The 25,015-nt window shown below is 42.5% G+C and overlaps 1 protein-coding gene across 1 annotated transcript; it reads left to right on the top strand.

Annotated features, from left to right (window-relative positions):
- Positions 1 to 528: 528 nt before the first annotated feature.
- On the top strand, positions 529 to 16,219 carry atp7b (ATPase copper transporting beta). The gene is made up of 21 exons (XM_084347601.1): positions 529 to 757; positions 5,435 to 6,179; positions 7,997 to 8,224; positions 8,301 to 8,464; positions 8,543 to 8,704; positions 8,780 to 8,853; positions 9,622 to 9,805; positions 9,886 to 10,119; positions 10,583 to 10,674; positions 10,768 to 10,895; positions 11,007 to 11,161; positions 11,892 to 12,026; positions 12,113 to 12,307; positions 12,803 to 12,985; positions 13,070 to 13,253; positions 13,954 to 14,094; positions 14,316 to 14,458; positions 14,535 to 14,738; positions 14,812 to 14,929; positions 15,050 to 15,152; positions 15,727 to 16,219. Exons 1-21 carry the CDS (start codon positions 602 to 604, stop codon positions 15,983 to 15,985), a joined length of 3,987 nt encoding a protein of 1,328 aa, XP_084203727.1. The 5' UTR covers positions 529 to 601; the 3' UTR covers positions 15,986 to 16,219.
- Positions 16,220 to 25,015: the final 8,796 nt, after the last annotated feature.

Below are 25,015 nucleotides of genomic sequence, written 5' to 3'. Positions count from 1 at the left end.
TTTCTACCATTTAAAGTATAGTATAGTATACTTCATCGTAGTCTGGACCACTAGCTGCACGGCTAACTGGGCTAACTGGCTAATGGCAGCTACAGTTAGCGGTTAATCTAATGTTGCCCTTTTTCTCATGTATGAGTATGAATTTGACAGGTGGCCATTTCTTAAATATTGCACATTTAATAAAGCTTTTTTTTGTTATTTCTGTACCCTTGACTTTTATTTTGAAAAAATAAATATTTAAACTCAAAAGTCTTCATGGGGTGCTTATAAATTAATTTATCTGGACTTTACCAAATCGCACTCTTCTCCAGAAAGCATGATTAATAATATAAGTTAATTAATTATTAATATTATTAATTATTAATAATAGTAAATAGTGACTTTAGCTGTGAAGGTAACTTCCTGTGAGGCTGATGCTCAGTTTGGCTCCAGCCTCCAGAGGTCACGTGACCGGCCTCTCCTCCTGTCATTAACCCCTGCAGCTCCAGATCTGTGCGCCCCGTGCGCTCCTCTTATCAGGAGCGCGTGCCCACCGCGGACTCTTGCCCTCGCGCGCTGACAGGTGAAGATAAAAGGCAGCCGGTGTGAGAGCAGCTCGAGCATGTTTTCTCCTAAGTCGCCTAAAAGTTTGTCCCGGTATGTGTCCGGGTCGAGTCCCGCCGCCGCGGAGCACATCTGTATGGTGGAGAGTGTCTGCGAGCCGGACTGCACCTGCACCGAGCACAGCGCGAGACACTGCGCGGCGCGAGACGTCAAGGTAGGCCTCACCTGTCCCCCAACATCAGGAGCCCTCGTCATGGAGTTTTATTTTGAAAAGTTTTCTGTTGGAGTGAGTTTATTCTGGCAGCAGGTGGTTTAATGGAGACCTTGATCAGCCACGTGATGGTTATCAATACATGCAGCAGGTCAGAGAGCACAGGCTGGATGTACTCGATTACTTTTACTTGAAGTACTTTTACTCAAGTATTTCAGTTTCGTGCTGCTTTATGTGGCAATCCTGAGGTAAATATTCAAGTTTTCACTCAATAAAATGACATTTTTTGCATAAAAAACGTCCATCTGATTATAAAATACACATTTTTGCACATTAAACCATAAACAGTAGTAGAAATTAGCTCATATTCAACGAGTATTACTACTTTTACTTAAGTACAGGACCTGAATGATTCAGTTGATGAGAAAAAGAATCATTTTGAGTATTTTTCTGTGGGAAAAAATGTTAAAATTATCCAGTTTCAGCTTCCAAAATGTATTTACTTTCTTCTTCAGTGGTGGTGATGTCAATGTATTTGAGTTTTTACTCAACTAGACGACATTTATTGCTTAAAAACTACCACCTGATTATAAAATATCATCTATTTTCGTACATTAAACTAGAAAAAATTGTAAAAATTAGCTCCTTATTCAACTACCACTGTGAAATGCTAAAACATTCACATGGGCCATTTTCCTGCATTAAATGTACTTTTAAAAAATATTTAATGTACATTTATGAGTTTTATGTTGCACTATTGCTACTTTTCCTTGAGTTTAGCATCTGAATGATTCTGACGATGAGAAAAATAATCGTTTGTTGATCATTTCTTTGTGGAAAAAGTCCTCAAATATCTAATATTAAATGTACTTAAGTATCGAAAGTACAAGTAAAAGTAAACTATGAATATATTTATATTTATGTATAAACTGATCTGATATTCATCATTTTATGATGATCAAAATCATTTTTTAAAATCTGATTTCCAATAAAACAAATTAATTTAAAAATGTTCCACTTTGACTCTGATGTAGCATGTAATCTGCAGAGTAACTAGTAACTAAAGTAATGAAATAAATGTAGTGGAGTAAGTAGTAGTCATAGTGTTTGCCTCCAAAGTGGAGTGGAGTGGAAGTGTAAAGTACAAGTACCTCAAAATTGTGCAGTACTTGAGTAAATGTAGTTACCTTACATCACTGATAAGGAGGAGATTTAATCTTAACGTAAAATCTTAACAAAGTACATCGATATTTCACTCTCGGGTAAAGTACAAGTACTTTTCCAGCACTGGAAACATGCAGTTTTCTGCTACACCAAACTCTGTTCATTTTTCCACACATTTTATTTTATTTACATATTGTGAAACCCTGGATAGTCCCACCTCTCCAGGAACAGAGAGCATCACTCTTAGTTGAGCTGACTACAACCTGTTGGGAGGTTCACAGGTAGATCCCGCTTAGATTTAAGCCAAACAACACTTCCCCTCAAATATGTGTCACACCTTTTGATTTGTGTTGAGCCGATCCTGCGTTGGACAGACGTTTAATTGTCAGGTGCGAATAAAGAATCTGTATCATGTGTAACATGTAGCTCACGTTGCTCCGCAGGGTGAAAGCTCTGATTGTGTGTTTTCTGGATAAAAGCCAAATAAATGTAACGTAATCATGCAAGTCGTCGCCTCTCGGACGGTTTAGGATTAGACCGTATGAGACGTGAAACCAAACACCCGCTGATTGTTGCCACAGTTACAGTTTGTGTCATTTATTTTATTACTTTTATTACATTTATTCAGTCCAGTGTTGACATGAAGATTATTACAGTGGATGGATTTGACGGGTGCGACAGGTATCCAGCTGTTCACATCTGTTCCTTCCATCCTCAATGACACATGAAGGAAAGCGACAGGGACTCGTGATGCAGGTAGGCATCATATTATTGTTATTAACTGTAAATAAAGTAACGTTAGTGATTAAAAAAGTCCTATTCATTAATATACAAAGAGTGTAACTACAAGCTGGAGTGATTTATAACTCAAAATCTGCATTTTGTTGTACTTTTGAGACAAAATAATACAATTTAATCTCATTTCCTTAACTGTTTTTTAGATTGGATTTGATTAGATTTATATATGTGTCAGTTTTGTACAATATAAACACAATCTAATACACAGTCAGTACAAATATATATAGTATATATACAGTATTAAAAGGAAGCAGTAATATACATATTATTACCTTTTATATACTTTTTCTACTTTTAAATGAATCCTTAATTACAGGCCTGCACCTCTGTGTGTTTCCACTCTTGGCTGTAAAAGTACCGTCGGGTCAGTGGGTCAGAGTTTGCTGTGTGTAGATATCGGTACGCTGTGATGTCATAAAGACGCTGGAAATGTATGTTTCTGGGAAATGTTTGTGTAGATACACTGTCTGTGTCTGTGAGATTGTGTGTTGCACTTTGAACAGCTGAACAGTACCCATGAACCCAGACGTCAACATGTCAGTGTCAGTTGCTCTACTCACTGTACTCAGAGGTACAGCGTGTCATGTTTTAATAGTGAATATGAGGGTGATTACACCTGTTGATGTAGCCCCAGTGGCCTAATGGATAAGGCACTGGCCTCCTAAGCCAGGGATTGTGGGTTCGAGTCCCATCTGGGGTGGATTCTATATTTATCATCCAGGATAATGTTTAATAAACCTACAAACAAGTCAATATCTCCCAGTGGTTAAAAACGAGCGACCTACTCATCACATAGGCTGGTTTTTCAAAATAAAACCTGCCCAGATTTAGCCCTAACTTCTCTAGTCTGTGTTTAACTTCACTCTCTGTGTCAGTCAGAAAACATGTCAATAAATGAAGTGGCTTTGTCTTATTAAAATATGTTTTTTCACATAACTACAACTTGTAATCTGTACTGACATTAGCTCAAAGATCAAGTCCCTATTTTTAGATAATGTTTTGTTTAATCTGAGATGTATGCTTCTTGTTCTTGACGTTGATTATGTAAGTTTTATAATACTCTCTTAATAAGCTCTCTTCCATAGTGATTTGTCCACTAATAAAAAAAGATACTCTGTACTGTACCGTTACTGTGATAAGACTCTGCAATCTAATGTTTCAAGAATTTAACAGAGCACAAATGGTATTTGGAGTACAGCTCTTCACTTCTCTGAGCAGCCAATGACTGTTGACGTTAAGCAGAGTCACAATGGGAGGATTACGTGGAGGGCGAGTCATGTGGTGTTTAGGCCCCAAACCTGCAATGCTGGGAGTTTCTCTGAATTTTGAGTTTATCATTATCACCACCTTTTTAAATTAAATTTGATCAGTTTGTGGCTTAGATACTGATGTTTCTGATGAACTCTTATGTCAAGTTTTGGTGACCAGAGGTATGATTAACAGGAACGGACCAGTCCAGTCTGCAGGCATGAAAAATGTCTGAGTCACAGGGGGATTAAAACTCTCGGCATGGGAAATTTTTACTTAAGCCACCGAGCTGAACTCTTATATGATAACGTCTTAATTATATAGACTCTCAGAGGTGTTTCACATTGAAAAATGAGGTCATAAATCCTGAATAAGGCTGTTATTGTAAAGATTGTATTTACTTACCAGTAGTCTTCTGGTTATACCATAAACATTTGTACTTTTATGTCAAAGTTGAGTCAAGGATTAAACCATTTTTTGGTCCAAACATTTACAGGATTATATAAAGATATACACAACATGGAATCTAAAGGGATCTGAGGCTTAAATTTCAAAATAAAAGTAAAAGTAAGTAAAGTCGTATGCATGCAGTTAGGTAAGGTTTAGCAAATCATCATGGTTTGGGTTTAAAGCAACGACATTACTTTTGTAATTTTAGTTACAAACGTTACATAACTAACTTCCGTTGCGTTATGTGCGTGACGCCATTTAAGTACGCCAGTAAGTTGAAATAACCATCCATCCCCGACCACCTCCTTATAAGGACTTTCCGGTCTTTATACTAGTCCTCCTGACTTCCTCCTTTGCTGCTGTAATGATTACTCTTGCCACTAGAGGTCCCTGCCCAACAAGAAATGAAATATTGGTTGTAAGAAGCTGCTTTTATAGTCAACCTATATGGACGTCCTGTCAATATGAAATGTATATATTTTAATACGGTGTTTCTTTTATAATTGTTTTGTTGCAGTGATGGCAGGGACTGACTTTGTTTCCATGTCTACACCTATTCAATGTTATCTAGCTGTGGTGGTAATTTCTAAATCCCAAACCAAGCTTTACAAGCTGTTAGTCAAAATTGTAGCTCCATCTGACGAAACTTAACATTTTTGTGCTCATTTTGCTCTGTGTTGTATTGTCCTACTCTTATTGATCACTGACTAATCTCTGACCACACAACTTTTGGGATTTGTGTTCACTGAGAGCAGAGATTAGAGGACGGGGGGTTGAAAAAGCCTGAATGGGGTCAAGTGGGAGCTTGTTGAGATTGAGTTGGATGGTGGTTGGCTTGAGGAACCCATCCATTCGTTCCACTTTATCCACTATACTTTTCATGTACTCAGGAAATGAAAACAGGGAGGCATGCTTATGTTGATGGAGCAGGAAATTAAAGCGCGTTTGAGTTCTGTGTTGTCTTTGTTCCTGAGCCAACACTGTAATGACTTTATGTAATACTTTCCTTTATCTCTCCAGAAAAATGGCTTTGACGTTGAGAAACACGGCCTTGACAACCTGGCCTACGAGTACGGGAGTCAGAGTGAACTCTACCCTCCATCGAAAGCTTCCTCCAGAGCGACCTTTAAGCTCCTAGGACTCACCCCTGAGCACCAGGTCCACGACATCCAAAGCAAAATCTCCAGCCTGAACGGAGTCCTCGCCGCCAGCTTGTCCTCAGCCAGCAGCCTGGCCAAAGTGGACTATGATACCTCAGTTATCACGACCAAAGAGATCGTCTTGGAGCTCCAGACGATGGGATTCAATGTAGAGTCAGCAGTGCGGATCGGAGTGGACGGTATGCACTGCCAGTCCTGTGTGCAGTCCATCGAGGGACACATTGGTCCTCTATCTGGGGTTTCACATATTCAGGTGTCGCTTCAAGACGCTGCAGCGTTGATTGTGTATCAACCTCTTCTAGTTACACAAGAAGAACTTAAAGACAAGATTGAGGACATGGGATTTGACGCCACTTTACTAACCGATGATCAGGGGGACGTATTTAACTCATCAAGCCAGACTGTTACCATTTGGATCGTAGGGATGACTTGCAACTCCTGCGTTCAGTCCATAGAAGGGAGGATCTCTCAGACGACGGGAGTGCGGTCCATCGTGGTGTCACTGAAGGAGGAAAAGGGAACGATAACCTTTGACCCCAGTCTGACGGAGCCGGAGCAGCTCAGGGCGGCGATCGAGGACATGGGCTTTGACGCATCACTTGAAGGTAGGCACCGAGAAATAACGTTGTCTTGTGATTAAATTTTGTTGGCTGAAGGTGCAACAAAACAGCCAAAAGAGCCAGGCCAGCTGTTTCCTCCTGCTTTCCCTCATCATGCTAAGCTAAGCTAATCATCCCTTGGCTTTTTGTTCAATTCTGCTTGTAGCTCAGATTTTGTGTTTCTTACCTCTATCCACTGCTCTGGAGGCAGTTTTCCCCCCCTAAAAAAACATGTTTGATGTTGTAACTGACCATTGATCCAATGTCCAGCGTTCACTGCAAACAGACAAACTGGTCTTTTACTATAGTTAGAAGTTATTTCTCAATCCACTCAACCTTCAGTGCACAGTTGTAGAAGGGACGAGAGTTGATTTTTGAGTCTCAATCTCAGGTCGTCAAATACTGACGCTTTGGGTTAGAAACTCAGGCCAAAGTGTGTTTGACGACTCAACAATCAACTATCTTTCTCCAGAATCACCTTCCCTACCTTTAACCTTTCAGAGTACATTAGATAAGTAAGGTGATGTGATGGGAATGTGTCACTTGCAAGTGGTTCAGTTCAGGTTGCATTGAAATTTGGTTCCATGTGGATCCTGACCGGAGTCTACCCGTTCAATATGTTGGGATTAGCAACTGTGATAACTCCCTGTTTACAGTCTAGAGAAGTGTTTAGCATCTGTACATCATGAGCAAAAACACTTTCCAGCCCAGAAATCCAACTTCAGTCCTCTAAGCCAACAGGACGCTTCACCTTCACCTCACCTCACGGCTGTTTTTGCCGGTCACCGTGGCAACCAGACAAGTATGCTCTCCGTCGGACGTGGAGGGCTCTTACGGCGGCCGGAGCTTTCTTGCTGGATTTAATGACGAAAACAGCTTGCCAAGACGTGGAATTAACTCGGGCAGATTAGGAGCAGAGTCTTTCATGTGCCTTTCAAGGTCGAGCTTCCTGCAGGTGGCTGAGATTTTAGATTTAAAAGAAGAGAGAAGTGAAGCGTTTGGTCGCTTATGTTTAATTTCAAACCTTGAATTTAAAGATATCTTATATCTTGGTTGGTTTCTGTTGCCTTACTTATATAAATGGAAAGTTCACGTTCTAGCAGGAAGAGTTTGGACTGGGAATGTGTCAGCCCTCATGCTGCTAGGTACAACTCGTGATGCCTTATTTACAATACGTCACCCAGTTGTATTTGTTTGTTTACGCAGCACGGATCTGCCAGTCAGTGAGGTTACGTAAAGTTCAGCAACACAAGTAAAAGGACACTTCAGCCGAAAAGTAGATTGTGGATACTTTTAATATTGATCATAATCTATAACTGTCAGATTGCTGATCAGTCGTCATTAATCATTAAAACTAAAGAAGTTAGCTGAATGAATAAAAAGACAAACTGACAAAGCAACAAAAAGGGCCAGAGCGTAGCAGTTGGTGAGGTAAATCACGTTTTTTTAGGTGTAATTATCAATAACAGAATGAAGCTGTGTGTTTGCAAACACCACTGAGTTGCATTGTGGGTAATGTAGGCACCAGGTTTTGTAAAGGAAGAAGAGTGCTTGGGATATAAACGGTGATATTTCTGGTTCTGCTGTATCGATTTTGATCATTTGTTTTTAAATTGTCTATAGTGAGTCCAACAGTCCCAACACCTGGCGCCTACATTACCCATGTTGCAACTCAGCCACTGCAGCTTCCTCTGGAGCCACAAAAGGCTTTATACCACTTGTTTCACATATGCAGTAGTTCTCCACAAGACCTGTAAACGCACTTTAATGTATAAACCTCTATCTTTTTTGCCGCCACTGACTTTGTTCCTTCTTCTCTACAGAACCTCCAAAGAGCGCCCAGAGTCAGGAGAAGTCCAGGCCCGTCAGTTCTGGACTTTCTGACCTTCTTAACTTGAAATCACAGAATAAGGAAGGAGTCAACAATGGCACTCTATCACAGAAACCCACCGGGAGCAACGTAAAAGTACAAAAATGTTTCATCTGCGTAACGGGAATGACCTGTGCCTCCTGCGTGGCCAACATCGAGAGGAACCTCCTCAAACACAAGGGTAAGAAAGTGCAATCGCCATATAATATTAGTTTTAGTTTACACGTTTAATGTCAGTGTTTCACTTTGACTTGTAGGAATCATCATGGTGTTGGTGTCACTGATGGCTGGAAAGGCGGAGGTGAAGTATGACTCAGAAGTCCTGAACGCTGCTGCGGTTACTCAGGTCATCGAAGAACTGGGCTTTGGTGCCAAACTGATAGAAGACAACGCGGTAGCACACGGGAAACTGGACCTCACTGTAAGTCCACACATGAAGCAGCTTCTCTGTGTTATGATATTAAAAAAGTCATGTTTTTCCTCTGGTTTTTATTTGCAGATAACAGGCATGACATGTGCATCCTGTGTCCACAACATCGAGTCCAAGCTCAACACAACCAAAGGGATCCTCGGGGCCTCGGTCGCCCTTGCAACCAAAAAAGCACAAGTCCAGTTTGATCCGGACGTGCTCGGAGCGCGAGATATCATCAAGATCATTCAGGTGACGATCAATTTTTATTTATATTTCCTTCCCTGCTGTAAATCTTTGACATCATGGTGTCATTTCTCGCTCCAGAGTCTTGGGTTCGAGGCCAGTCTGGCGAAGTCGGGCTACAAACACAACATGGATCACACGGAAGAAATACGACAGCAAGTATCTGGTTTAAAATCCTCCTCATCATCAGAATAAGATCGCTCTTTAAGGAAAACTTCACCTAAAAATGAAACCCCCTTGCCGATGGAAAGTCAGGTGAAGTTTCGTAGTCCACAGCACATTTCTGGAGCTTCACAGCATTAATTTTTGGGTGAACTTATCCTTTACATTGTGTTTCTTCAGTCTCTATGACCAAGAATGTGCTGTCGGCATGTTGTTTTAGGCATCGCTGTGGCCTCCTTCCCTCGCTGTCAGAGCTGGTCAAGCGTTAACTTTCTAAAAGCTGCCATCCTGTGTGCTTTACTGAAAAAAAATATGTTCTGTGGAAAGTTCATGACTTGCTGTCCTTCGGAAAAGATGCATGGAAATCAATGAAAATCCACAGTAAAGCAGCATAATCTTGGCTGGGGTAGTAGGTATTATTGGTATTATTGGTGTTCTGTATCTAGCAATAGTGGCTGCATGAGGATTAAGCTAACATAACTGTCAGAGCAGAGGAAGGTTGGAGGCCCAGTAGCCTCCTGTAATAGGAAACACCCCAGATGGGACTTGAACCCACAATCCCTGGCTTAGGAGGCCAGTGCCTTATCCATTAGGCCACTGGGGCTGTGTAAAATGCTGGAAAACAGTTTAAAAGATGTTATTGTCTCTCTGAAGGGAAACAGTACTATGTTTAGTGCGTGGCTCAGTTGCTTTTTTAACAAAAACACACATGGAAATCAATGTCAAAAGGAAATGAAAGGTATATATCTTCCACTCTCCAGGTGGAAGAACTCCTTCCTGCTCAGTCTTGTCTTCGGCCTGCCCGTCATGGGCCTCATGATCTACATGATGGTGATGGACAGTCAGCACCAGGAACATGGAGGCTCCATGCCCGCGGAGCAGAACCTGCTGCCCGGCCTATCCCTCCTCAACCTGGCCTTCTTCCTGCTCTGTACACCTGTGCAGGTAAGGGAACACAGCATGTCTGACCAAGGGAGCTTTCTTTCTTTTCACGTCTCAGACTATGCAGTTCTTCCTCCCCTCAGATCTTCGGAGGCCGATACTTCTACATCCAGGCGTATCGCTCGTTAAAGCACCGCACAGCCAACATGGACGTGCTGATAGTGTTAGCCACCTCGATCGCCTACATCTACTCCTGTGTGGTCCTCATCGTAGCCATGGCCGAGAGAGCCAGCCAGAGCCCGATCACCTTCTTCGACACTCCACCTATGCTCTTTGTGTTCATCGCTCTGGGTCGATGGCTGGAGCACGTTGCAAAGGTAACAAAACATCAATAAATAATAAATATACTTTTGAAATCCTCACATGCTTTTATACACTTGTCATCTTGTTGCTGTTTGATGGTGTGACCTGAACCATAACCCTTAAACTGTTTGCAGTAGTTTATATGTAATATCTGTATATTACTGGATTTGAAATCTCATTGGCTACATGATGCATCAGTCATCTGAAGGCTGGTGTGTGAGTGGCTGAGGAGAGAGGAGAAAGAAGAGAGATTGGGTCACTTGTCTATATGATCACGTGTTGGCGGTTGTAGGCTCTAGGGTGGACATATAATCATCTCTGGCATCTTTTTACAGATAAAGGCATGAAAAAGCATCAGGATCCAAGTTATTTTTGCCATTTTGTCGCCATTTAATCATTGAACACTGTATAACAAAACAAAACATCCCAGAGAAGAAGGTGTGTAACAGTGGGTGTTTGTTGTTTCCACATTTTTAGAGTAAAACCTCGGAGGCTTTGGCCAAACTAATGTCACTTCAAGCCACTGATGCCACCGTGGTCACTCTGGGACCGGACCACTCCATCATCAGGTGAGACACACAACATACAAGAATCAACATCAGCTGTGTAAAACAACAAAAACTGTCAAACTCACCGTTATCACACTAATGTGTTTGCCTCAGTGAGGAGCAGGTGGTGGTGGAGCTGGTCCAGCGGGGCGACATCGTCAAAGTCGTCCCAGGAGGAAAGTTCCCCGTGGATGGGAAAGTGATCGAGGGAAGCTCGATGGCGGATGAGTCCTTGATCACAGGTAGAATTTATAAGCTACAATAGACACATCAGCACATTCATGTTTCCAGATTCCTGGTTGTTGATTTCGATGTAAGGAATGAATTTAGGCGTCACCGCTTGTGTCTGTCAGGTGAGCCGATGCCTGTCAGTAAGAAGGTGGGCAGTTCGGTGATCGCCGGCTCCATCAACGCTCACGGTGCTCTGCTGGTGGAGGCGACTCACGTCGGCGCCGACACGACTCTGTCTCAGATAGTTAAACTGGTGGAAGAGGCCCAAACCTCCAAGGTAAGAACTTCATGGTCAGGTTTTCACAACTGAAATAAAGTTCTGGCTCAGGTGGACAGGATGAAACACAGACTAAATGTTTGTCACAAGACTTGATCTAAAATTAATCAGCGACACAACCAAAATCTTGAGTTTAAACAAAGTTGTTCCAGAAATAAACTGGGACAAAGACAAAGAACATAATATTTACAAATGTGAAGGATTTCTTGTTTTCTTTGCAAGTCAAGATGTTCATAGCTTGCAGCTTTAACCGCAGAAAACAAAAAAACTTTAATATCTGAAATATTTTTAGCATTAAAAACCTGTTTCTTCTTAAAATAAGACAGAAATTCCACCAATTCACCCCAGTTTCAGAATTTTTATAAGATTAGTGTCCTGAAACAAGACAAAAAATAATAAAATCTTGGCACCTACACTCTTATTTAAATATTTTTTGTAAGGATACAAGAACTTACATATATTTACTTTAGATTACATCTGACAATGTATTATTTTGCTTTATAGTAAAGAAAAAGAGAAGGAAAACAACAGAACAAAATAAACACACAATTCAGATTTCTAAATACAACTAATCATAAATAAATTATATTTGCTGGGGCGCAGCAACAACATTTGTTTACAACATATATTCAATTGAAACATGTTCAAAAATATAAGTTTCTGTTGCAGTTGACCTTGTTTTCTTGCAGCATGCTCAGTTTTCCCTCCCTGGTGTTTTTTGTTTGCTCAGGCTCCGATCCAGCAGTTCGCCGACCGGCTCAGTGGATACTTTGTGCCCTTCATCGTGATCGTCTCTCTGCTCACTCTGGTGGCCTGGCTCGCCATCGGCTTCGTCAACTTTGACATTGTGAGGGACAACTTCCCGGTGGGTGTGCACACGAAAGCTTTCACACGTTTTCAAAATAAAAGTTTAAGTATTTTAGTCTAATAACCCGTTCTCCCTCCTCGCAGGGTTACAACCAGAACATCTCCAACGCGGAGGTCATCGTCCGCTTTGCCTTCCAGGCGTCCATCACAGTCCTGTCCATCGCCTGCCCCTGCTCTCTGGGGCTGGCGACCCCGACAGCTGTGATGGTGGGCACCGGGGTCGGAGCTCAGAACGGGATCCTCATCAAGGGAGGCGAGCCGCTGGAGATGGCCCACAAGGCAATGCTCTTTACATCCTGTGTCATCCTGTGATATCCAATCTGTTTCTCTGTAACTAGTGACACCATGTGGCAACAGATGGTACTGCAGCGGTGGTAGAAAGCTGTATCTGCATGACATTTTCTGTACAGCAGTGGTTTTCAAACAGGGGTCCTTGGATGGGTTGTTATTCTCTTATCCTATAATCCTGCAGAAGGTCTCAGGTCTTCAGAGGTGTCTGCAGCCTGAAATTGAGTAAATGTTTGCGTGCAGGCGAAACAAACGTCTAAGCCCAACACGTCAGGGTGGACGTGTTGGATTTAAGACACTCCAGTGAGATCAGAAGATTGAATTTAAACTTTTGTTTTGCTCCAGACGGACTTTTTATCATTCTGGTCAGACTTCACACATCTGAACTGCTAAAGGATAAAAAGTCTTGAATTTGTATGATAAGAGTCAAACATCTGCTTTAAGAAGAAGTCGGGGTCGTGACTCTGCTGCGTCTCTGTGCCTCAGATCCGTGTGGTGATGTTCGATAAGACCGGCACGATCACTAACGGTGTCCCGCGGGTCACTCGTGTGCTGGTGCTGTGGGAAGTGGCCCGCATGCCCCTGAGGAAGATCCTGGCGGTGGTCGGCACGGCGGAGGCCAGCAGCGAGCACCCGCTGGGGATCGCCGTCGCCAAACACTGCAAAGAGGTAACAGAGATCAGACACATGAGCAGCTACACGTCTGTGTTTGTATCCTCATGAAACCTTTGATAATCTGTGTGGACATATCAGGAGCTGGGCTCCGGCGTGCTGGGGTACTGCCAGGACTTCCAGGCGGTGCCCGGCTGTGGGATCAGCTGTCGGGTTTCCAACGTGGAACATCTGCTGCAGTCACAGAGCGACGAGCGCTTCCTGCTGCCGGGAGTCACCACCGACGAGAGCAGCCTCCTGTCAGCTGCCGAGCCCTCGCCTGCAGGTCTGACGGCGTCTGATCAGCTGTCTTTAAAGACATTAGCCGCTAATTATTCTCGTTAAAATCTTTCTTTCTCGGTAACTACGGTCTCTAAAAATGGCTTAATTGATCCTTAATTTACCCCTTAACACTTTAAACAACAATATATCAAGGAGTTATGACAAAGAACGTAATTTTAATATTAATTTTCAAATACAGAAACACTTTAATGATATTTTAAAAGATTCTTACTCAGTATTCAGATATTTAATGAGAGCATATCTTAGATTTTAATGTTTTTAGGGAGTAAAAACCATCATTTACCAAATAAAAGTGCAAAAACACTCATTTATATCTTCGAAGGACATTTTTTTATTGGATTATAATATACGAAGACGTTTTAATGGATTATTAAATCTTAATTGGAAATTTAAGGCCCTTTTGAAGTATTTAATAAGACATCAAGACATCAAAAGACATTAAACCATCTTGATAATTAGTTTTCCACCTTAATATCACATTATAATACCTTAGTTACGTCACTAATCGTGTGAAATTAAAGGAATTTTAAGTTTAAATTAATGTTGAGCCTAAAAATCCTGCGTATAAATTACAAATTATGATTTAGGATCTTTCTCCAGAGTTGCTGACGGACAGAAACATCCAGAACACAGCAAAATCATGTGAAAATACAGGAATTTTTACATTATTTCTCTTCTTCCAGCTGAGCCTTCGTCTTACTCCGTCCTGATCGGGAACAGAGAGTGGATGAGGAGGAACGGCCACCACATCGAGGCCGACGTCGACGCCGCCATGTCCAGCCACGAGACGAAAGGACAGACGGCGATCCTGGTGGCTATAGATGGTGAGGAACAAGAAACAACACTTTTATTTTATTTTAAGTTATTTTAATATTCATTCAGTTACTACAGAAGAGGATCAGAGCCACTGCAAACAGTCTGTCGGCCACAGTTCTGACTTTACACGTAGAAATTTAACTTTTGTAATTTGAATTTCAACTTTAAACTCAGAATTTTGACTTTGTCTTTAATTCCTCACTGTTTTCTGTTTGTGTTTTGTGTGCAGGTGTGCTGTGTGCCATGTTAGCCATCGCGGACACAGTTAAAGCAGAGTCGGCGTTAGCGGTGCATACACTCGGCAGTATGGGCATCGAGGTGGTCATGATCACTGGAGACAACAGACGCACGGCGAAAGCCATCGCTGCACAGGTGAAGCACACGTTTATAAAATATTATATCCCTTAAAAATATATTATACGTAATGAAATGTTTTATTTGAGCGCAGGTGGGGATCAGGAAGGTGCTGGCGGAGGTGCTGCCTTCACATAAAGTGGCCAAAGTGCAGGAGCTGCAGGAGAAAGGCCTGCGGGTGGCCATGGTGGGGGACGGCGTCAACGACTCGCCGGCCCTCGCTCGCGCCGACGTCGGCATCGCCATCGGCACGGGCACAGACGTGGCTATCGAGGCGGCCGACATCGTCCTGATCCGGGTAGGTGACGCCGACGCTGCGGCTGACGGCGTGTAGAGATAAAGTGTCTGACCTGAAGGTGTTTACTCTGCAGAACGACCTGCTGGACGTGGTGGCGAGTATCGAGCTGTCGCAGAAGACGGTGAGGAGGATCAGGGTCAACTTCGTCTTCGCTCTCATCTACAACCTCGTGGGGATACCCATCGCTGCAGGTGTGGAGGGATTATACACTCCTGAATCCTCTCTTTGCTGAGAAACATCTGTAAGAACCTGTAGTGTGAAGTAAAGCTGGTCCAGACTGTTGTCCACACCGTCCTCTCTGTTGGTTGCAGGTGTGTTCATGCCTGCTGGCCTCGTGCTTCAACCCTGGATGGGCTCTGCTGCGATGGCCGCCTCGTCTGTTTCAGTGGTTTTATCTTCTTTGCTGCTGAGAATGTGAGTCTCGGTATACATTTCTGCCACTTTTGTTTTTTTCTCTTGGAGCAACATTTTTGTTGTTGTTGTTTTCCAAAAAGGCAAAGAAACACCTCAATCAAATGTCTTTGAGGAAAAAGTTAATGCGTTTACGTTCTGATGTAGTGAAAACAACTGATCAGCTGTTTGAAAACAGAAGTTTTATGGGCAGTACATCTGGTTCAAGTCCAGTTCAGGACCTCCTCTTCCTCCTCTTCCTCCTCTTCTTTTTCTTCTTCTTCTTCTTCTTTTTCTTCTTCTTCTTCTTCTTCTTCTTCTTCTTCTTCTTCTTCTTCTTCTTCTTCTTCTTCTATCAACTAACTTGCTCTTTTTTTTCTGTTTCGTGACACTTCAGAAGTTAGTTTAAAGTTCACTGGTAGATGAAACAACACTGTGTGCTTTCTAAATTTTACCTTCCCTGGTGTATCCTGTGACTCTTCCTGCTGATGCTGCCTCAGTGTGTCCTCTCTCCTTCATTTCCTTTTATTACATTTTTCATTTCACCTCATCATATTATACCTCAGAGGTGAATATAATAACCTTCTGTTTCCTCCAGGTACAAGAAGACCTCGGTGGAGCTGTACGAGGTGCAAGCGCGAGGCCAGATGAGGAGCCTGCGGTCGTCGCAGATCAGCGCGCATCTGGGTCTGGACTTACAGCGCCGGAGCCCAGCTCTCCCTCGGGAACAACTGGGCCAAAGCGGCGCCGTCACACCGGCCCTCTCCGGCCAGGGACCGCCCATCAACTCTGTCCAGGAGCAGCAGGACCGCTGCTCCCTCCTGGACCACCAGACTGCAGAGGACTGTAATGTGTAGTAACGAGGGGAAAAGGGAAGAAAGACTCTGTGTGATATTTCTGTGTTTACTGGATGTAAATAGTTTAAAAGTGCTCTTATTTTGGCGGGAAAAAGTCAAGACAATCTTTAGGAAAAGCTGCTAACGACCCAAAGTGAAGCTTTTACTGAAGAATCGTGTCATTTTGTTTTAATTCTCATGAAGTCACTGCTGTACAAAATGCACTTTTACAATATAAACACAACTCAAAGTGAAGCCACGCGTCGTCTGAGACTCTCAGGTTATCAATAATTCATGAGCTGATAGAGAAAAATCAACATTTTCTACCGAGGTGTGTTTGTGTCGGGAGCGAAAATGTTTTTTCTCCACGTCGCTGTGGTTCAGATTTGTATCTTTAAACAAAGTAAAGTGCTCGTCGTGTTATTTATAGAAGAGAAGAAGAAGAAGGAGTCAGACTTTCTGGACTCTCACATGTATTTTGAGCCGTGCCGGGGATAATTAATGGAGAATATTAATCAAATGATTAATCTGTGGACTCTAAAGTTAACCAGGAAGAATGTGTTTCACATTGTGTTGAGGTGAACAGATATAGAGGCTGCATGGATATAAATATGGCTGACCTTTTCTCACCGCAGACATTCTGACTTGTGAAAGCAGGAAATGACATTAATGACATTAACTCCACCTGTGTGAGTTTAAAAGTTATTATCTCCCTGTGAAACTTCATATTCAGGTTCGTGTGAAAGGATCGTTGCACTTAAATTTGTTTATTTGCGTCACTGTTCTTTAAACTCAAACTGCTACATGACACGCAAACTGCTGTTTCCTTTAAAGGCGCAATATGTAAGAGTTGACCACCTGTTCGCTAGATATTGCTAGAGTAGCCTAACTGCTTACGGTAGCTGTCGTTAGCTAGTTAGCTCAGGTAGCCGTGCAGCTAGCAGTCCAAACTGAGAGTTCGGTGAAGAGTGTTGGTGTTTACACTGCTGGCAGAGGAGCTTTAGTGCGGGACGGGTTGGGCTAGCTGGTTAGCATGCTAAGTTCAAAAGGCTAACTGTTTTTCATACTGTGTTAATAATTTTGCCTAATTTTTAAATGTTTTTAACTTAAATTCTTACATATTGCACCTTTAATGTTTGATTAAACTGTTGTTATTTTTACTAGATTACATTTTTCTGATAGCTCTTATAAAATATGTTGCTTTGTCAGAAATTAAACTACTCAATAGTTTTTACAAGTTCAGCCAAAACAGATTAATTAACTGGTTAATTGACCAAATTAATTGGCTCTTATTTTGATAATAAAAAACATTTCCTAGATCCAGATTAGTTTTTGGTTTAAAGGAGACATATTCTGCTCATTTTCAGGTTCATAATTTTATTTTGGGTCACTACTTGAACAGGTTTACATGCCTCAAAGCTAAAAACAAACAAACAAACATCCATTTTAGCTCCTGTCTCTTTAAGGCCCGCCCTCATTAATATCCAGTCTGCTCTGATTGGTCAGCTCACACACGCCTGAGTCAGCTCCACAATCAACAGTGCAGCTGTGTTACGCACAAATTATGCAAATTATGCAAATGTGTGACATGGTGACGTAGTGTGATGTCACAAATTCAGGAAATTAAAGGCGGACTTCTGACGAGGCATTTAAGGAGCAGTGTTTTCTGTAGGAGAGATGAGCTTCTCTCGGTGCAGACACTGGTGGACAGGAAAAAAACGAAAAAGCATGATAGGTCTCTTTTAAATTATTCTCACTCATTCATACTTTATTGGATGCGCCTCACAAATCTTTGTGTTTTCTTGGTTGTGTTCTTCCTGAGAGGCAGATTTAACTAATGATTTTATATTTTTCTCACATGTTGTTGATTGCATCTCCTCTTTCAGTGTCGAAATTGTATTTCAATGCGTTTCATCACTGTGCAAACACATTTAAACTTAAGCTTAATAGGGTGTCAAAATGGGTTTTACAGCGCTGTTGTGCAGGCACACAGCACCCGGGGGAGTCCTTTGCTTGCTCAGCTGTGCATCTGTAATCGTGCCGAGTTGATGCATTCAAGCCTTGTTCTCGGCTTGCAGCTGAGCGTGACTTCAGGCCAGAGGAAACACTCGCAGACACAGTCCGATGGTCTCAGAGCGATGCAGAGACGGTCGAAAAATGCCCTCTGACAGACGATGAGAAGGTGTTAGCTTCACTTATTTTATTTATTTTTTCAGTTTTGAGCGTATTTCTGAGACGGAAAAACACATTTGTCAGAAATCTGTGGTCCGTGCGCTTGACTTTGAAAAGCCTGAAAAGGTTTCATCGGCGTGAGAATGCAAATCCTGTGACAAGTTGACAAGTCAAAGAGGATCATGTCAAGTTCCCATCTAAGCTGTTAGGACGTCCAATTACAGCGCTGTAGGTGAGAGGACATTTACTGAGGACACATAATCAGATACATCTTTGAGGCTCTTCTTCATGAAGTGAGAAGTCGTTTGAAAGTCGTTTCCTTCTGAATATTTTGTTGTACATGTGCTTTCTTTTGTCGTAATGCTACGACCCAGAGGATGGCCGTATGTTTCCCTGACTTTATAAGTTCAGAAAGAAGACACAGTAATGCAGTTTTCAACACACTGCCGGGGAGTCTGGAAACCTCCGAGTAACAGTGAAGATTTTTCGGCGACGCAGCAAAGACAATCCTCTGATCCGAGAGCAGCAGAGGAGGAAAAGATTAAGTGTACTTACGGCAGGCCTGAGGGATTAAACACCCCACTGTGTGGACGTACACTCAGCTGTGATATAGTTGTTTTTAACTTTTCTTCCACAGATATAAATGAGCTCTTTGTTGTGCAGCTGCTGATAAATGACCTCCCCAGCTGCTGGTCAGGTAGCTGAGGGAACTAACCGGTTCGGGTCTGGACCGTCTGTGTGCTGAATCTTATTGGAACAATCCTTCAGAACACAAAACATTAAAGTTAAACAGATAAAGAAACGTAAACCTAAAGGAAACTTTATGTGGAGGTTTGTAAACTTGCCTTAAACTTAGCTGGAAAATGAGATTCCAGGTGTGATGTTTCCTGGATTCTGGCAAATTTAATAGCTTATGCAACCACGAATTAAACACAGTAATTAACTAGTGGTTCCCAACTGAGTGGTTCGTACCACACGTAGGCTCCCAAGATACATCGCAAGAGTCAGAAATGATTACATGGATAAAAGAGAAAAATGAGCTTTGTTTCTGTTTATTGTTTCTGCCTTTTTCTCATGAAACACTGTTTACTTTCACTCTGCAGGGATCTAAACAAATTAAACCAGAACAAAATCACTCATGCTAAAATAAACAGTGCGACAGAGACTCACATGTTCCTCTGCAGCTCCCAGAAGAAGATTTCAAAACGTAATGTTACTGGTTGAGTAAACCTCCGGACATCTTCAGCCGTGTTTTTGGTGACAAAACCTGAAACATGATGTTTTCTTAACCCTCAGTGAGTTTTGTGCCAGAACCAACCACAGCGTGACGACATAGCTGCCATCTGCAGGTACGTACGTTGCCATCACGAACCCACAATCCCCGGCTTACGAGGCCAGTGTCTTATCGATTACGCTACCGGGGAGATATTATTTACTGACGAAAGCCTCATGGAGAGAAATGTCCACATACTTTTGGCCACAGAGTGTCTTATCATTGCCTTCTCTCTCTAGTCAAACACATACATTTAAAAAACTGCATCTCTGGGGCTGCATCCTGAATAAAAAGTCATGTCAGAGCTGAACTCATTCATTTTTCTTTATCTGACTCTGCCTCATCACACACACACACACACACACACACACACACACACACTACAAGTGCTTCATATCTTTGAGGATTCACGCTGAACCTCTGTCAGCGTGTTCATCCACCAACCCCTGTGCAACACGATGATAGTGAACGATTCCCTCCTCCTCTCTAAACTCAAACACTGCAGCTTCCTTTCAGGACTGCATCACAAATTGAACGGCCGCTCGCCGCGAATCTCTCGACTTACTCTGTCGCAATGTGCCGTCACTGCTCGTCTTTCCTTTTTTCAGTTCTTAATTGCCTCACTCGCATATTAAAGCAGGCCGAACGTGCTCAGAGAATGAACAACGCTCATTCGCTCGTCTTTTGATGGTGCATCCTTAGTCTGAGGCCTGACTCATTGGCATGCACTCCAAGTGCACTTTCGGAGAACAGACGGTCATCATGAGACATCACGCGCTCCATGAATATCCTCAAAACAGGAGTTTGTATTCATTGCAGGGTTTTTATTGTTCTTCCGCTCAGGTGTCATCTGTTCAACCCATTGTTGCTCTTCCTCAGAGACAATTTTGAAAATGGATGTCCTCAGAAAGCCGTGCCACATCTGTGCACGCATGTTTGACGGGGGAAAAGTTGTTGTTGTCACTGCAATTTATGTGAACAAATCTAAAAAATGTATCTTGTTACCTCAAAGGACAAAACGTAGTCAATGTGGACGAGCCTGTGCTGAATATGAAAGTGGTCGTTAGCCGTTAAATCCAATTAAAGCAGACACATTTTCATGAGATCTTAATTGGATCAGGTGTGCCAGAGCAGAGCTGCTGCAGAAACAGTCTGCTAGCATTGAAGACTTCACCAGGATAAACACCACATTAGCCTAAGTACTTTAATAAACTGGTCCCACAGAGTCACCTTAACCACCAAGTGATGACAGGACTACCAGCTTTGAGCTGAAAAAGACATCTACAAAGGGGTTTAGGTCGGTTTTCAAACTCCTGTTCAGTCATCAATGCCCTCGCTAACAGCTAATTATAACTGGTATTAGTCATATATAGGAATGAAGTAAGTTGTTGGTTATCTGTTTGAGTATGAATTGAGCCTTGGTAGGCAGACGAAATGGAGGCATAATTTCTCCCTGCTCCTCATTTGCCAGAGTCCGACATCATACTGATTTAGGTGACGTCATGAAGGAACCAAACAACCGGACTTCCCAAAAACTGATTGACTGTACTGGTGGGTGTGTGGAGGTAAGTCATATTTGTAATCATTACAACATATTTAGGGTGATCGCCACATGTGTAGCAGGTGAAGTGCCTCTTTCATGGTGTACGTGCTGAAAAAACAAAATGATACATATACCCCAGCTCAATTACATTAATTTACTTGAAATGTATTCCACCTGCTGAGAGGAGAAGATGAAATTAAATTCCTAGAGGATACAGATCTAGGTGTGCAGTCAGCATACCAGCGCCTCAGTTAGAGTAATATCCCCAGCTATACGTACTGTATATATTCAGCATTTTACTGATGAAGCATTTTACTGATAAAAACAGCATCACGACTGTACCTATATTGCACTTAAATATTGTCCTTCCTCATTTAGAAAGTAATACATGTAAGTTATCCCTTAATGAAATTGTACTGAAAGAAAGTATGTGAGTGACAGACAGGTCAACACTTAAGGGCACCTCAGTATAAATATCCTCCTCATTTGCTGTCTCTTCTGCAGGTGTTTGAACCTTGAACAGTGATCCGTGAAGGTGCTGCGTCACGCATCAGCTCTGACCGATAAAGGTAAAGTGTGTGTGTATGTGTGCGAGTGGGTAAGCATTGTAAGAAGTCAGTGTGACAGAGACATATTTGTTTCTTTATAAACTGGGAGCAGGACTGGAACTGAGAGCAGAATCTCAAATGAACAGTAATGTAAACAGAGATTTAGTTTCTGCTTTCACTAATATAGTAGTAAAATCTTAGGTTCGGCATTACACTGGCATTGATGTCATTTACAGAAAGCTTCAACTTGATGTTCATTGTCCCAAATAAGAAATAATGTTTCAGGCTTCTCCACAACTGAACAGATGTTCCCCTGTTTAAAGCATATCTTTTATGTAATAAGTGGACTGATTATGTGCATGTATGCTACTGAATTAACTTTATATGATGTGATAGCTGCTTAAGTACTACTCAACTGCTGCTTTTGAAGGTTTACCCAATTCCAGCCACGAAGGGACTTGAACCCTCAGTCTTCTGATCCGAAGTCAGACGCCTTGTCCATTAGGCCACGTGGTCACCACTTGTCTGGTTTTCTCCTTTTTTTTGCCAAACATCTTAATGGTTGTATCATTATTCTTGTTAAGAACTCATCATCAACCATGAACCTGCGGTCCCGTGTCAACATTGATCTGGCATCAGTGTAGGGGAAGTTGTTGCGCATCTCCTAGCTTCCTCAGCAGCAGAGGTGTCTCCACAGTGTTGACACCGTAAGCCAGCTAAATGGAAACTAATGGCCAGTATGGGGGTCGAACCCATGACCTTGGCGTTATTAGCACCACGCTCTAACCAACTGAGCTAACCGGCCATGCTATGAGCTAAATTGGTCAACATTCTTTGAAAATCCGTCCCCGACAAAAGCAAAGATGAGGGCTCCATTTTGGACTTTGTGTTTGGTGTGACCGCATTGCAGGTTAGCTTCTGTGGACTACAGTCAGTGGCGCAAAAAGTGGGTATGCACTATATGCGGCGCATAGGGGCGCCGCGCTAGAGGGGGCGCCAAAGCGATGGGGGGAAAAAAAATTTGAGTCGGCATTTTATGTATTTAACAGCTGTTTGTGCATGTGTAAATCAATGATATGATCAGTAACAGAGAGGCATGTCATTAGGCGCCCCTCCGCTCCCTCACCTCCCCTCCTCACGCCCCCTCCCACACACAACACACTATAGCCGTTCCAGTGCGCGCCCCCTCGAGCACGCGCTGGAGCGCGTTTTTTTTTTTTTTTTCTCCCCATTTTGAATCGTGTTGTTTACATGACAGACGGGGGGCAGAGATGGAGAGGCAGAAGAGAATGCTCTAGGGGGCACAAAACAGAAAGAGGGAGAAGGATAAAGATTTTGAGGGAATGAAAAAAAGTTTTTCTAAGTGGTTGAAAGACAGTGGGTAAGTTATGTCAGTGTATCAAGAGGAGGCTTGTAAATATTCAGGTTAGCTAAAGCTACTACTAGTAAAACGACAGGTTACTGTTGTCTTGTTGCAACTGTGTACTGATTACAGATCATGTCAAGAAAAATAAAGGAACATGTTTGTAGTGATGCTCCTGTCAATGCTCCTATTTAGTAAAGTGTAATAAAACCTTTACCAAAACTTTATCAGTACACCTGTTCAACATGCATTAACGTGAACATGTAGAGCACGATATTTTAATCTGCTCCGTCTCCGCATTCACAGTCGCAGCACGGGGCAGAGCAGCTAACGTTAAACAAGCTAAAAAGAAAGCTGTCTGTGTGTCATCTAATCGTTAATCCTATAGTTTGTCACAAATCTAATACCTTGCAAACTCTCGTATACCGCTGCTGACTGAGACAAGCAGCCCCTCCCTCTAACGTGCAGGCTCACAGCAGGAGGACAGCAGAGACAGGAGAGGAGGAAGGATCTGATACTGAAACACGTTCTTTATTCTTTCAAAACGTTACTTAGTATTTAGATGCCAGGAATATGATTTCATTTAGTGACAGATAGAGATTTGTTTCTTATGAGATATTATTGAGTTAATTTAAAAACATTTGGAAATGTATGAAAGGTATGAATAATGATGGGAAGGAGGAGGAGGAGGAGGAAGAGGAGGAGGAGGACGAGGAGGAGGAGCAGGCATCTGATTGCAAAAAAAAAATTCAGGCGAGAATAAAAACATTCTACTTCAGTGTGTTCCAACTTAGATTACTCAATGGTAGTAGCACTTACAGTGATTATTTCAGTTTGGGGAAAAACTTCAGAGTGTTACCTTTCAAAAGAGTAAGCTGAAGCTTATCAAAACATACCTTCGTTCGAGTATGAGCAATGATCGCCTGACCCAATTAGCAGTGATCTCAATTGAAAACAGTGTGGCACGGTCTATTTCATTTGATGCCATTCTTGATAAATGGGCGAGTGCAAGGGCACGCCATGTAACAATGTAGTGGTAACACTGAAACATATAAAAACTGTTGTTTAGATGCCATAATGTCATATTTGCAATACAGACCCACTGCTACATGTTATTACATTGTTTTTTGTTGTTGCTGATCACCTGCTGAAATATGAAAAATAAAAGTGTGTGAAACATTGAAGAAAATAGAAAAAAAGGGTGGTGGTGGTGGTGGGGGGGGGGGGGGGGGGGGGGGGCGCCTATAATATGTCTGCATACCCCTCAGAAAGTAGGTAGTTGCGCCCCTGACTACAGTTAGCTTGAATGGCAGACCTCATGCTTTGCATGTGAGAGGAAGTTGAGCTCATTTTTTAAGGTCTCCACAGCTCCTTTGTGTGCAAAACAAAATGTTTGCTACTGTCACTTTTCAAGGTGATACTTCAGCAAGCAGCCTTGGTTGAATCGGGAATCATCTGCCTTGTTGGATGAAGTTGGAACGGAGATTCCAACCACGAAGGGACTCGAACCCTCAATCTTCTGATCCGAAGTCAGACGCCTTGTCCATTAGGCCACGTGGTCACCTGTTGTCTGCTACTCTCCTTCTTTTTTTCGCCCAACATCTTAATGGTTGTCACATAATTCATGTCAAGAACTCATCATCAACCATGAACCTGCGGTCCCGTGTCAACATTGATCTGGCATCAGTGTAGGGGAAGTTGTTGCGCACCTCCTAGCTTCCTCAGCAGCAGAGGTGTCTCCACAGTGTTGACACCGTAAGCCAGCTAAATGGAAACTAATGGCCAGTATGGGGGTCGAACCCATGACCTTGGCGTTATTAGCACCACGCTCTAACCAACTGAGCTAACCGGCCACACTTTGCAGCAACTTGGTCAACATTTTTTGAAAATCCGTCCCCGACAAAAGCAAAGATGAGGGCTCCATTTTGGACTTTGTGTTTGGTGTGACCGCATTGCAGGTTAGCTTCTGTGGAGGGCAGTTAGCTTAAATGGTAGACCTCATGCTTTGCATGTGAGAGGAAGTGGAGCTCATTTTTGAAGGTCTCCACAGCTCCTTTGTGTGCAAAACGAAAAGCTCTATACTGTCACTTTACAAGGTGATACTTTAGCAAGCGGCCTTGGTTGAATTGGGCATCATCTGCCTTGTTGGATG

This window comes from Pagrus pagrus (assembly GCF_965226575.1).
Source record: "Pagrus pagrus genome assembly, chromosome: 24".
Taxonomy (NCBI): Eukaryota; Metazoa; Chordata; class Actinopteri; order Spariformes; family Sparidae; genus Pagrus; species Pagrus pagrus.
Note: the sequence above shows the minus strand (reverse complement) of the source record. Positions and strands in the feature narration are given on the sequence as shown.

Coding starts and splice junctions, on each gene's coding strand:
- atp7b (XM_084347601.1), top strand. CDS start 602: ATGTTTTCTCCTAAGTCGCCTAAAAGTTTGTCCCGGTATGTGTCCGGG. Junction 8,225..8,300: donor GAACCTCCTCAAACACAAGG/GTAAGAAAGTGC, acceptor TTTGACTTGTAG/GAATCATCATGGTGTTGGTG. Junction 14,739..14,811: donor CCGACATCGTCCTGATCCGG/GTAGGTGACGCC, acceptor TTTACTCTGCAG/AACGACCTGCTGGACGTGGT.